Source organism: Thermobia domestica, chromosome 11, assembly GCF_964235325.1.
Source record: "Thermobia domestica chromosome 11, izTheDome1.hap1.1, whole genome shotgun sequence".
NCBI lineage: Eukaryota > Metazoa > Arthropoda > Insecta > Zygentoma > Lepismatidae > Thermobia > Thermobia domestica.
The window spans coordinates 11,228,612-11,243,644 of record NC_137464.1 but is presented as its reverse complement, the minus strand read 5'-3'; the positions used below and the strand labels follow the sequence as shown (position 1 = coordinate 11,243,644).

Here is a 15,033-nt window from a genome sequence, read left to right as displayed (position 1 = left end):
GCCATATTACGAATAGGACAATAAGAACCGTGATAGATTAATTACAAGTTAACTAGTTGGTAACATGTTTACATTTAAGTTCAAAAACCAGCTATCTGCATTTGTTTGCTGATCTGGATATAACGGAGTAAATACCATATAAACATAATTGGTAAATCATAAAGTATCCTCCTTTTCACTCTAATGTATATTCTTTTAGAAGCGTTATGTTTAGTGATGTATGCGAAATATTGAGGATTTATGAAACAATATTCTCTCTTTATTATGCTGTAATGTATTCCTTTAATTATATAAGCAATTATTTGTAATGGACCCGTTTGGTCTCCATTATAGAACAAGATTATTTTCCTTTTAATACGCCCTTATTGTTTATCTTTACCATTACCAAAAACTTATTAGTTATTGTTATTCGGATATTGCATTTGTGCCATTATTTTTGTTTATTACGTTGTATAAGTTAATGTTGGATTATAATTAATCTGCGCCATCGGTGTACTGGCGTTAATGGCCGCGAAATTGAAGCCAATTGTATTCCTTTTCCTCTGTTGAATTGAGATTTTCTGCTGTTTATATTATTAGTGATTGAAATAAAAATTGGTGTGTGTGTGTAACAAAGTCGTTCAGAAGGAAAGAAACTTAAATATGTCGTATTAGATCCAATAGTCCGGAATCCATGAGGATTCCGTAATTGGATTATCTTCTCTCTCCTGTTTATTAGTAACATCTTTCGCATCAGGAAGAATAAAATGAAATGAAATGAAATTTTGAGTTTTACGTCCCACAGTTATGCCGGTTAGGCTAAAGGAGACGGTGATAATGAGTAATGAATGAAATGGTGGAATGAAGAAAGTGGGAGGAAACGGGAGAACCCCGAGAAAACCCACGCACACGGTGTTTGTCCACCACAAAGTTCACTTGGCGGGAGCAGGGTTTGAACCCCAGACCCCTAGCACCAGAGGTGAAAGCTCTACCACTGAGCCACCGCGGCCCCCGAAGAATAAAATATCTTGCACACATAATTCGGATGTATGTATACATATGATAGTGTACTCATATAATGCATTATTGTGCTTGCCATGTTGAATTATTCATTTAGCTTTCTATGATGAAATGAACATCCCTGTGCTATATGCAATGGTCAGTATAAAAGTAATATAATGTGTATTGATATATATGTTTTGATGAAACACGGCGATTTAAAGGATTAAATATGCATTGGAATATGATGACGTAATTAAAAATGTTAATTATGTGTATTAGTGGATGAGTCATCTAAAACAAGAATACTGTTATTACTTAGATGCTAATGTGAATAAGTTTGGAGATATGTATGAATGTGTACACTATTATAATCTACTGGTATAACCGTGTTAACTGTAGCCGATATGATGAGATGACAGCAGTTGTGTGCTATATACAGTGACGTTAATAAAAACGGCTCAATATTCTATAGTTGTATTTGATTTCCATCGTTATCTTATGGAACGCACTGTGTATTCATTCCTGATGTACTTTATTCAATTCTAGTTTCCTGTTTCCTTTCCTTGTTAGCCTGTCCTACGTTCAAGGTTTGAAAAAACCCGGGCTTTTTTGAAAAAGCCCAACCCACCTGGGCCCATATGGGTACTTTCGGGCTTAATTGGGTTTTTTCGGGTTTAATCGGGTTTTTTCGAAATATTTCAATGTCTTTGGGGTAAAATTGTTAAAATGTGATTTATATTTGTAATTTATATTTCAAGATTGTCATTCTCACAACTTGCAACAATTTTCTACTCACTGCTGTTTTGAAAAAATGGCCACCATTTTGAAATTTTACATTCGATCGCCGAGAAAATCTATAATGCAAATTTAGCATATCTTGTGCTTCCACCGTTGAAATTTCAACTTAAAAGACTGAAAATTGCGCTTCGTAGCGCAGATACTCGCTGTTTTGAAAAAATGGCCGCTATTTTGATATTTTTCGTTGGTATGCCGCCAAAATCTACAGGAAATTTAGTGTGTCTCTTCTTATACTGTGAAAAATTTAACTTAGAAGGCCGAAAGTTGTACCCTGTAGTGTGTGTGGTAGAGGCAGACAAACGAGTTGAGTTGATTTTGTGTTTAACGTCCCTTTCAGCAGCGAGGCTATATGAGACGGGACCTACTGATTAAAGTGGAATTCGAACCACATGAGCTCTCTCCGGGAAGCAACCCCGGGTCACCCACGCCGAAGACGCGTACAGTAACCGCTTAGCCATGAAGGAGCTCGGCAGACAAACGAACAAATGTAGATCAAGTCATCCAGAAGCCTGACTAATGTTCGCCAAATATGAATACCAAAAGGGGTCTATTAACTTAAAACAAAGATACAATTAATGAAATTAACATCTTCCAGCGTAAATAAACCTGCCATATTTTCTCCATGAGAATACGGGACACCTCAGATCCCACCCCTCAACTTTCCAACCCAATGAATTGAACTATAGTTTGGTTATGAACAAAAGTATAATAGACCGCGGTGGCTCAGTGGTAGAGTGTTCACCTCTGGTGCATGGGGTCCCTAGTTCGATCCCAGCTCGCGCCAAGTGAGCTTTGTGGTGGACAAACACCTTGTGCGTGGGTTTTCTCGGGATTCTCACGTTTCCTCCCACTTTCTTCATTGCGTCATTTCATTTATTTCTCCTTATCACCGTCACCTTGAGCATAGCAGTCATAACCGTGAGACTAAAAGTAAAAGATTTCTTTTCTTTTTTTTTTTTTTTTTTTTTCAAGAATATAACAGGCGAAAGTTCACTAAGTAGCAGCTGCTTTTCTCTGTTCGTACCCTGCAATTAATTGTATAGACTGAAGATGCCTAAAAACTTATGATGTGCTATAAAAATGCTTTACAGGAAATCAATATGCAAATTATTTAAATCAGAGGTACAATCTACCTTCAATATTCTTCGCGCGTTTAGCATTATTTATTTATATGGATGTATTTGCCAAAATTACGTTCGTCAGTTTGATCTGATGAAAAGCTGATTTTTCTCCTGTGTCGTGTGTAATTGACAGGACCAGATTTACATTTTTCTAAGACCTGGACCAAAGCACAATTCTGAGCCCCTGTGTTACTGGAGAAAAGGTCAGCCATCTTCCCCCGTGTTTGTAAATGTAGAAACACTCAAAGCCATTTTATTTTTTTTTTTTTAATGTTCCGGAGAGTATCCGAGTTTCCATCAAGTTCAATGGAAAAAGTAACATTCCATATTTCGCTCGCTATCAAGTCGAACAGGGTGGTGTAATAACTTCCTCGAAACTGTTACATGCAACAGCGTACTGTACATTCACTAGTTACAGGATTCCCAGCCAATGTCAGAATTTTTTATTTTTCACTTTTCGAATAAGCTGATATTGATAACAGAAATGGAACGGAGTTAAAATACGGGACATTTCCCTGTCCCGACTAAATTTACGGGGACGCGGGACACTCGGGCCCAAAAACGGGACTGCTCCGTTTTTTACGGGACGTATGGCAGGCTTAAGCGTAAAATAAATAGTTTTATTATTGAAGTATTCATTCCGATCTTTCTGCGTTTAATTCGGGAATTTCTCGAGCACTTCTTTCACGGCGTGTACATCAAAACTTCCACTAGTGCGGAAATTTGAACTCAGCACTTGAAATAGTAAGCGTTACATAGGCTTCGTAACCCCGAGCATAAGCTTCTTAAATTTGAAAAGAATTTTCACGCTATTGCTGGTGTTGATTCTACAGAATGCTTATTTGAAGAGTAGCAACAAATGACTGAACTAAACTGTTATTGTTCAACCAAATTTTAGTTGAAAAAATTTGTGTTTTACATCAAAGGTAAGAAATAATACTAATAGTTTTACTAATGTATTTACATATGTACTATTAGTACCGGCACATATGACCTTAAACCCGTCAAACGTATGAGTGATAACGTCCCTCGGTGTCGCCGAGTCGACGAGCACACTATTCACGGAAAATATTTTCTAAAGTGCAAAATTGCTTATTTTACTTCAAAAGGCCATAACCATAATCCATACATTAATTTGTTCTATAACTACCTCAAGCTAAGGTAAGTTTTTTAAAATTTATTTAGCACATTCATAGCTTTATAAAGGTCTTATGTTGAATGTTGTTGTATACCCTAACGTGAAAACCTCTAATTCGCCCAAGGAAAGTCTAAAATCTGATAAAAATCACTTACAATGTGATTACCTTAGTTGTACCAATAATATACTAACAAATAGGTCAAAAACCCAGGTGGGTTTTAAAGTGGGTTTTTTCAGGTGGGTGCAACCCGAAAAAACCCGCCGGGTTTTTTCGGGCTGGACCCACTCGGGCAAACCCTGCCTACGTTGGCAACGAATCAGCACTCGGAAGTCCGATGCTTTAATGTTAACCATAACACTTATTGTGGGATTGCCTGCGCCGTACTAGAACGGTGGAAGAAAGGGCACTACATATTAGCTTGTGGCATTGAATGAGGGTTTCTAGCATTGCAAGACAAATTTAAGAGGGAAGAGGCGGTGGCTCAGTGGCAGAGCTCTCAACTCTGGTACGTCAGTTCTCTAGGCTTCTTCCATTTCCCTCACACTCTTCATTCTACAATTTCGTTTATTATCATCGTCCCTTAGCCTTGGAGCATAACAGTGAGATGTTAAAAAAAGATTAATTTCACTTATTCCCTTGGTAAGTAAAACTGCATCACGGATTGTATGATCGTACATGAAACAGATTCTTTTTTTTACTACTATTAATTTCGACGAAAATACCCTCTTTGTATCAATCCTAACCTATTCGAAGCGTATAAATAAAGCTCAGATAACATGTACAGGACAAGTTGAGGCACACCACTGCAAATAATCTTTGAAAAATTATAATTCTTTCACTAATATCCTTTTTAACTTACAAAAGATTTTCACTGGGCGACATGAGGTTACCTCACATACGGTAGCATAGATAAAACCACAATAAGTACATGTTAACATAAAATTCTGTCTTATCTTCGTATAAATACAGCGTTCGGACACATGCAGTAAATTCATAGTGCAAAAAACGAAAACCCATCTGTGCTAGTGGGCTATTTTAAAAATCATATGCAATCAGGGTAGGGCGGCGAAGCTGGCAGAACTGCGCGGTAGCGCGCCAGCGGCGGTGGGTATGCGCGCAAAAACTAGGGTAGTGAAAACCCACTGGTTTTCGCAGTGATATGTATCCCTACAGCCTTGTAACTGTTTCCCACTAGTAAAGGTACATTTGTAAAATAAAATACAGCTTTTGTATACTGTGCAGATATACTACGCTATTAAAAAACCTAATTTAATACAGTCCTTTTTCATATGCTTTTAATTATTTGAATGGTAGTATATTTGTGTGTGTGTGTGTGTTCAAGTGACAGTCTGTTTCTTGTGTGTTTTTTTTTTCTTTTTTACTTTCTAACTTTTTTTCTTTTGCTATTGTTAGCTATATCCTTTGATTATTCAATTTTGTGTCATGTTTAGGTGGTAGATAAGGCTACATATAGCCTTAACCTCGACATGTAAAATAAGTCAAAATAATTAAATAAATGAAAATAGCACTTGTAATAATTCTACAATTGTAACCGTACCCTTGTAAACATAAAATACACTTGTATTACTTAGCTACTTTTTAATTTTTCCACTTTCCGAAATTTACTTCTTATAAACATGTCGTTCCATGGATAATACTGAATTTCACCTGTATTTTTTTATTTTTTTTTAATGTGGCGTGCCTAAACTTGACCTGCACTAAATGTTCTATTTACGTATTGTTTACGCGTAGACCCACCACGTGAGCTCTCTCGGAGGAGTCTGTATTTTGCCTGACCGAAACGAGTAATAAAGTAAAGTAACATGGTTAAAACATTGCACAAAATCAATAAATTTTGTTCTCGTTGTTTAATACTGTTGCCTCGACTCATTTAATCTATATCTACTTTGTAATATTAATAATAATAATAAATAAACAATGGCTATATAATTTTTATCGAAATCACAATTCTGGTTAACTGCCGGGTAGTAGGTCTACAGAAATATGAAAAAGACGTAAAATTTACAGGAAAGAAATGGTGAATCGGCTATTATTATTATTATTATTATTATTATTATTATTTAATTCACACGAAGTTAATAATCTTAATACGTTATTTTGACATGTTAAAAGCTGCATTTTGTTGGCACTATTTTATATGAAGGCATGCTAACATCAGACATTAGGGTGTAACGATGCAGTTACTTCTCCATATTGAAGGGCGGCAGTTCCAAGTGACTGATCTGACGCTTCGATATTCAATTTTATAAAAACAAATGCTGGTGAGGAACACAAGGTTTGTAAAGTTATGATTATTGAAATTGAGCAGAAAGTATGATAAATATAGGAAGATCTTAAAAAATACAAAGAAATAGAAAAATAGTCACATATTTAAATGTTTATACCGTCGCGATGGTGTGACTGTAATTGCAGCTAATGATATATAAAAGGAACTGACTGATTCTAACCTAACCTTCTGTTTTTAGATACCCTCGTTTACGCGTATACTCACAGTCGCTAACCCGCCTAATCCCTTCCCAAGGGACGCATCCCGCGCAGGCCCACCAGCTTTGCCTTTCTCTGACTTGGTTAGATACCACTTTTGCTTTTCAATGGCCACCTAGCACAGGAAGGTTTTTTATAATGTAGTTTTTGTGACGTATCATTGGACGGATTCTAATAAATGATAAATTTTTAACGTGTTTAAACCTGAACATATCAGACCCATTTTATGGCACAAAAGCCGGTCTTCTAATGTCTATCCTACTAATGAGGATTACCCTACACTCATCCTATATTAACTGTGTGCAATGTGGAGCCACCTACTGACAGATCCTTTGCAAACTCTGGAAGGGCAAAAGTGTAATGAAATTTCAAATTCTATTAAGCACTTGTTTTTGCTCACGGAATCTTAGTCAATGCACATGAGCAGATTGATTTTATTATACTTCCATGTACCGGTTAAAAATATATTTCCTTCATTTATTCATATTAAAAAAGATATTTGAATCTCCTATAAAGAATATTCGACCAATAAAAATAACTAAAAATTTACCAACGTTTTGTGAAGTTATGAACTCATTACAATTATTGCTTTGATGTTAAGTGAAGTCCTGTCAATAAACTGAATTTACCTGGCAAGAATCCAGGGCCTTTTGGGATGAAAAGATAAACCCTTTACTCGGGCAGACTTAGTTTCAAATTTCGTCAGCATCTTCGCTGCAACTCCTTTACTTTACTTATGAAAAATAATCCATTAAACGAAGACTGGAAACACAATTACAATATTGCACCTCACCACTTTAACTTGTTCCACGTATCACTATCGGTCACTAGTCTTCATTTGTTTTCATTCCCATCAGTGGGTGCTCAACAATAAAAAAAATGATCATCCAATATTTTGGACCATTCAGTGTAAGGTACATTTTTTTTTTTTTTTTTGAGTGAAATAAATACTGGATAATAAGAAACGATGTAATGAGGAAACATTGAGTGTTAGGTTGTAAAAGTAAAAAAAAAAAAAAAAAAGTATTTTCTAAACTGTCATTATAAATTAACAGATAAAGAAATCTACTATCACATACAACTAACGAAATTATGAGATGTTTAGTTTAATATCCCATTATCAGTGACGACGCCAGCTTTAATTTCTTCGGAAGGCAAATTTAGAAGCATAGGAATTTAGAACTGAAAGGATAGTTTTATATTATTTGACTATATTACAATATGTATATAACATTGTTTTGTTATGCTTTCTAGATAATTCTAGGTTTGATTTATTTTAAGTAAAATGTTCAATGAACAATGAATTGTACCTATATGTAAAGATTCTAGGGGACTTATGTAGACTCGTTCTGAAGTGTGCTTAGTGCCATACTAAAGAGTTCGATTAACATATGTTTCCTGCAGTAGTCAAACTTTTAGTATGACGCTAGTCACACGTCAGAACGACCGTGCATTAGGTGGTAGGAGTCTGAGGGAAGACAAGTGTAGCCATGGGGAGAGCACTCCCTTGATGTTTTCTAGTAACGTAGGTAAAGTTTGTCAAAGTGTCGTAGCCAGAATTCGAAAGCAAGGGGGCTGAAGCAGTCTTGAGGGGCCAACCTGACTCTACGCTTTCATATCCATTGTTGCTATTTAACCTTTATACACTGGCCAGGAACTTTGAACGAAATCATACACTCTCACACTGGGACCTAGTAACCTCCTAATTATCACAGAATAATGATTTATACCTCGTTGGAAACCTTACGGAGCAGATTCCAACGAGATATCACGGGTGGAATTCCCGTTCTAATCGTAGAAGAAGAGGAAGAAGAAAGGCCATTAAAAATTTCAAAAATACGGAAAAAATAGAATTTGGGAGGCCTGGCAAGCCATACATTCACCCAATGCTGACAAAATGATTCTGATGTATATGCAATATCTTGTGATAATAGTATAAAAATGGTTGCTATTGCTGCAATCCAAAGCGAGGTCAAAATTCAGAACATAATTCCTATAAAACGCCCTGTATATCATTTTGAAGGGCCATTACAGACCTTCGCATTGGCACCCTGGTGACTCCCTCCTAATCATGATTGATACATCGTTGGAAAGGTTACCGTCAAGTGCGGTTTCTTGAGACTTAAGGGTAAAAAATGAAATGAAATCTATGAGTTTTACGTCCCACATTATATGCCGGTTAGGCTAAAGGAGACGGTGATGATGAGTAATGAATGAAATGGTGGAATGAAGAAAGTGGGAGGAAACGGGAGACCCCCGAGAAAACCCACGCACACGGTGTTTGTCCACCACAAAGTTCACTTGGCGGGAGCAGGGTTTGAACCCCAGACTCCTAGCACCAGAGGTGAAGCTCTACCACTGAGCCACCGCGGCCCCAGACTTAAGGGTAACTTGAGACAAAATGATATGTTCTTTTCAAATGGCTGTGTTGGCTACATTGTTTTGAGTTGAAGCATTTTCTGACACCGGTCTACTTTTGAAAGGTGCTGAAGAAAAGTATAAGTAATAATTACCCAGTTATTATTTTACAATTAAGATTTATATGGAAATGTAAATGAGCTTTTGGGGAATCTATTTTGATTGTCTTTCTAACTGTCCATTATTTTCGTAAGGGATTTGTTGAAGTTCGAAATGTTTTTGACTAGAGCCTACCCTAATGTGTTTAATAGATGACTGAATATTCAACTGTCCAGTGTGATCAGGCCTTTTTCATACTTAATCAAATTTCTCCGAAGTGGGTTGATGAGGAGTAACTTGAGACAAAAAAAAGGGGGGTAAAATGAGACACTTGAGTGTTTTTAATTGGGAAGTAAATAACTAATTAGAAGAAAATCGAGGTATAATTCCATGTATAAAAATTAGTTTTGTTGATTTTAACCCTAATGTAACACAATCCTATTACTACCTCCTCTAATAGCGGCACTTCTTTTTCGTTTCAGGTCTATTCTTAACGAATTGCCACGAAAGTATATACGGAAAGCTGGCAGCAGATCTTATCGGATCTATTCAGAAGACCAGGCGAGACTATGGAGAAAGCTCTCGCGGCTTTAAAGGGAGGTGCTTCATTGAGGCAAGCTGCAGAAAAATACGGGGTTAGCAAAAACTCTCTTCATCACAAGTATAAGGGTAAGCATGCGGGAAAATATGGACGACCATGTGTTTTTAATCCTGATCAAGAGAACACAATGAGAGAATTGGCAATTGGCAGGTGAGTGGGAGTTTCCCTTAACAAAGTTTGATGTGCGTCTCATTGTGAAGGGGTATCTTGACCGGAAAGGAGTTGTGGAATCACGTTTTAAAAACAATCTTCCAGGCTCAGACTGGGTTGACTCATTTTTGGAACATTTCGAAGAACTCACTCAGAGACTTTGTCAAAACATTAAAAGATCCAGGACTGCACTTACTAATGAAGTTTTAGACAGCTATTTCGACGAACTTGAAGCTACAGTGAGAGACGTGGATCCACAACTCATTGTGAATTACGATGAGAGTAATGTTTCTGACGACTCTGGAAGGAAAAGGGTTCTTATCAGGAGAAAGTGTAGGCATCCTGATAACAACATTTGTTTTTTCCGGATATTGATGACGAAAACGAGTTAATTTGGAACATATTGTCTCTTAAGGTTTTCCCCTCCAAAGTCTCAAGAAGAAGATGCTTTTTTGAGATTGCTGCATAAAGATCTGCGTGTATTTTTTGTATTTTTCTTTCCCTTGTATATGTAGTTCTTTCAATAAAACGTTTTTCCTGCTTTCTACTGTGTCTCAAATAACGCTTAGGATACATAACTTGCGACATTGATTGATTTCTCGTGCTTAATAACACAATTTTGATTCTTATCTCAAGTTTCCCCGCCTTGCTGGGTAACTTGAGACATGTAGTTTTTTTTTTTTTTTTTTTGTACCTGTAAAAAATCTAGAAGTATAACTTAAAATATTCTGATTTTCTTTTAAATATCGTATGCACACCGGAAATCTGATTATGTCAGTTTTAGTATAGATCGTACAGTTTATAAAAAGTTACTTAGAATATTTTTAGTGTCTCAAGTAACCGCATTTGACGGTATGTACAGGGACGTCATTTAGAGGGGCAGGGAGGGGCATTTGCTCCCCCTGAGTTTGAGATTTATATAGATTTTATCAATAGAATAGTAGTAAGTCAGTGAAAAACGCGAAATTTTACTTATATCAAGGGGTCTTGCCCCCTCCCCCAAGCCAAATCTGAAATGACGCTGCTGGTTATGGAACACAGATTGCAACGAGGCAACAAGAATTATGCTGCTAGATCAATTCAGTGGAGGGAAAAATCTTGTCTTACATGGAACCGCCCAGAAAATAGTTGTAATTTACACCAAAAAACTAAGAATTAAAAAAATTTTCCAACTTTGCCCCTCTTTTACTCTCCCATATAAACAACAAGTAGTTTTGCAGGGTATTAGCGTGCATCTTTTTGTAACTGTACCCCCAATTGAGGAATGACCCATAAACTGTTGCACAAAAAAAAAAAAAAAAAAAAAAAATACGAAATTTACCCTCTCCGACATGGTATTTTCCACATACATAAAATGCATATCGGAAAGAAGCTCCCTTTCAGGAAGACTTTCATACCAAAATTATCTTCCGGCCTTATATTGTATTGTATTTATTTTGATCCTTTTTCATACAAATTGTTCACAACGTGAACGTATGAGTTGGACATGTCATAAGAACATTGAATGTGTACATATGTATAGATTTAAATCTACATGCAATATTAAAATAGTGTGATTTTATGTAAAACAAAAAAGGTAAAATTTTTCATTATTCTAATTTACATACATCGATATAAAACAACATAACAGTTAATAAAACCTTACATTATAGATATACAAAATAAGGTAAACGCACCGGATTTCGGCAGGTTAAGGACCTTTTTCAAAATCAATTGCTTATTGTGGCCATAATATTGGTCGGTGTTGGCCCATTTTTTTCCTTGAAATGTACAGTCTCTACTAATACTAAAAGTCACTTCAAGGCTCAAATGCTAATGTTAAATTTTTTTTATGAAACTGGAACTCGCCAATGGAACCCGAATTCGACACACTTCACCTGGTTTCGACAGTTGCGGTATCTGAATTCGACACCTTCAATTATATCCATGTAAAACATTAAGTCGGCATTATTAGTAGTAGTAATCTCTTCTCAGCTTCAAATATTGTTTTATTATTATGCAGAAATTATCAGACGGGCAAAAGAACACAACTTAAATTTTCTGGACTGAGTAGTTACTTCGATGATACTCAATTCGACATGCTGGAACCTGATTTCGACATTCCATATCGAACTGAGGTTACAACTATCGGAGAATTATGCAACAAATAGCTTTATGAAAGACTTTGAACATACTTGTACGTTTAGATATTCAGTTAAAATTATATTTGCACTACTGAACATGAATTCGATAACCGTGTCGAAATCCGGTTCACGTTACGAATAAAGGCCCGTGTTTTCGACAACCCCCGTTCATGTTACATCACAACCTTTGTCCTCACAGAAGAAAACAAAACGCACTGATTGAAACTCCTTTACAACATTAAAGTACCACTATTTGCTTGAAGCAAACCTAACTTTAATAAAAGTCTTACGAAAATAACCTGCCGTCTTATGATTTTCTTAAGATTATGTGTTTTTTCTCGAAGAGTGTATCATACACACAACCATGTACTTCTTTTCTCCATGCGTATGACTCATCTACTGTAACCGCACTTTTGACACGAGAAAATACACTCCCATAATGTTGCCACTTCTATTCACGATCGCAGGGATGACATCTTACGCTTATTTCACAACATTTAAGCACAGGTATGTCGAATTCGGGTGCCTGTCGAATTCAGGCGCGTTTACCTTATATATACTTTAAACATTATTTACTACAGGCGAGATATTCTACAGAATAGAAACAGTGCTCGACTAGGTAGGACTTGACTGCTTTATTAAAACCAGATGTTTTGTTTTTTAAAGTGGAAGGAAGCTTGTTATAAATATTCACTGCCATAGGAAATGTACTATTCTTATGTATTTTTAAACGTGAGGACTCTACATGAAGGTCAGACGCTTGTCTTGTATTATGCATATGAATATCTGAGTTCAACCGGAAGCTGCTTGTATCTATCTGTATATCTTTTCTTACAAATTTTAGAAGTTCATATATATATGAACAAACTCCATAGCTCTGGATAAGTAGCTTAACAAACACAGTTCTGACCAGAGCAGAATGAAATATATTAAAAACTATACTTACAATGTGTTACAGTTTCAAGGACCTAACGTCCTCTTCATCAGACACCAACACTCAGATATATATAAACATGGAAGAGGTAAGATTTCAAGAAATTTAAATAGAGGTTTACAAGAATTTCGGGGTTTATTCCGGTCATAAACCTTAAAGCTCTTTTAATTAGGGGCTGAGTTATTAAGGTTTAAAGTCGACGCAGTAGTTCCGTCCTTCGGCGTTTAAAGGTTAAATTACAGCTATTAAGTTCCCGAACTAGAATTGAAAGTAGAAATAATCGAAAACTACACATAAAAAGTTAGAGGTCAGTAATGTGAGGACTAGTTCGGGAGAGTAATACTCCCGGAAGTACGAATTAAGTACACGGTTCTGATTGGTTGGCGTTGTTAGGTATCATACTTAAAGTGGAAATCAAACACTTGCTGCTGTCGGCCCTCGTGGCCGAGCATACTAGCTCTACGGGCTAGTAATAGAAAACGCTTTTGCTGTGGGTTCAAACCGGCCGAAGGATTTTTTAAAAATATTCATAACATTCTTTTTATTAAAATTAAGATGAAAATAATATTTCAAAAAGTGGTTTACTTACTTTTGTGCAGATAAGTAGTTGTACTAGTAGTAGTAGCAAGGGCGCCGATCCTGGAGGGGCCTGGGCCCTGCCAAAGATCATGTGGGTCCCTGTATTTTTATGAATATGAATTTTTATATGTATTTTTCTTGTTATATGCATTTTTTTATGAGTGGGCCCCCAAAGTTACAGAGAAATTGGCGCCCTTGAGTAGTAGTAGGAGGAGGAGAAGAAGGAACGGGTTAGAAGCCCCGCAGGGCTCGTTTTGTTCCACCTTGACCCCATGATACAAATTACCAACTTTAAACAGCTAATTAGGGTAGCGCGCGAATAAAAGTACTTCCGGTAGTATTAAATCCCGAGCGGGTCGTATAATGTGACATATCGTCGACACCGTCAAAAACTGTCGTATCTCAGTTTTCTAAACTTTTCAGGAGAGCGATTTTTAGGTTTTCACACAACTTTGAACTGCTATAATAACTCAAAATCTATTTTACCGAAAGGAGAGAAAATTTACCAAGTTATAACTTAAATCATAAGAAATCAGTGTAGAAAGTTTTATGGAATTTGCCTGTAAAAGCTTGTGGAAAATTTGGCGGGAAAAAGATACGACAGTTTGTGACGATGGTAATCCTGTCTTGTATGAAAGATACGACGCATATTTTTTATACCGAGAACTACATTAATAGATGAACAATCGGAATATATTGCACTTTTATTGAAAAACTTCGTGTTTATTACTCAAAATAATTTAACAAATGCTTCCTGAGATTCTTGAGGGTAAAACGAAATTCCTGAGAACACACAAGAATCACAATATTAAGAGCACACTAACCATAACATAAAATAATGCTATCAAGTTGTCATTGCCAGAATATAAAATCTTGCAAAGTAATTTGCAAATTGCATGCATTGATATTGCACTTGAGAAGGATGGCTAATGTGGTAAGTTTCTGTAAAATGTTCAGGGTTTCGAATGATTGGAGCTGGACCCGGACACAATGATAACGAGTCCTCGTAGGCGTGGGAGACCCGGGTTCGATTCCCGACGGGAGCTCATGTGGTTCGGATTCCACGTTAATCAGTAGGTCAAATCTCATATAGCCTCGCTGCTGAAAGGGACGTTAAAAATCAATCAATCAAAACGAGTCCTCGTACTTCTCTGGATCGATAATTTTTGACAAGTCTGCAAAACTGGTCAACTATCCAACTTCTATCTGGTGGATTCAATCTGCGTTCTTTTCAGGGAAATAGTTATGTAAGTGTCTTCAAAATGACTTGTCTTAAACTGAATGCAGTTTGGATAGTCTTTGTTCACTTTCACTTCGCGCATTTACGTCCAATTGATTGGATCTCCATTTTCGTCACGTCTAACTGACAGAATACAAAGACATTGGGACAAACATCTAGTCTCATACATCGCTTCTGTCAACACAATGAACGGTATATGGGTTATTTTTCTTTGCCAGTTTAACAATCGGTTCAAGTTGCGAGGGTACAAAATTACTGCCACAGTGCTTAATAGATGTGCTTATAGCACTGTGGACTGAATCTCCCTCATTTTGTCCATGCCTAGATTCAAAGAATCGGAGAGAAATTTCTCTGATGTTCTTGCGTGTTTGCACCGCATACCCCATCATAGCAACCAACCTGAAC

At 36.6% G+C, this 15,033-nt stretch overlaps 1 protein-coding gene across 2 annotated transcripts in view; it reads right to left on the bottom strand.

Moving 5' to 3' along the window:
• alphaCOP (coatomer subunit alpha) overlaps positions 1-7,379 on the bottom strand; it is a 111,833-nt gene extending 104,454 nt beyond the window's left edge. For both annotated transcript variants that reach the window (XM_081730022.1, XM_081730023.1), the window contains exon 1: positions 7,174-7,379. In XM_081730022.1, coding sequence (XP_081586148.1) covers positions 7,174-7,253 — 80 coding nt within the window. In that variant the 5' untranslated portion in view covers positions 7,254-7,379. The remainder of the gene's footprint in view (positions 1-7,173) is intronic.
• Between the last annotated feature and the right edge of the window lie 7,654 nt (positions 7,380-15,033).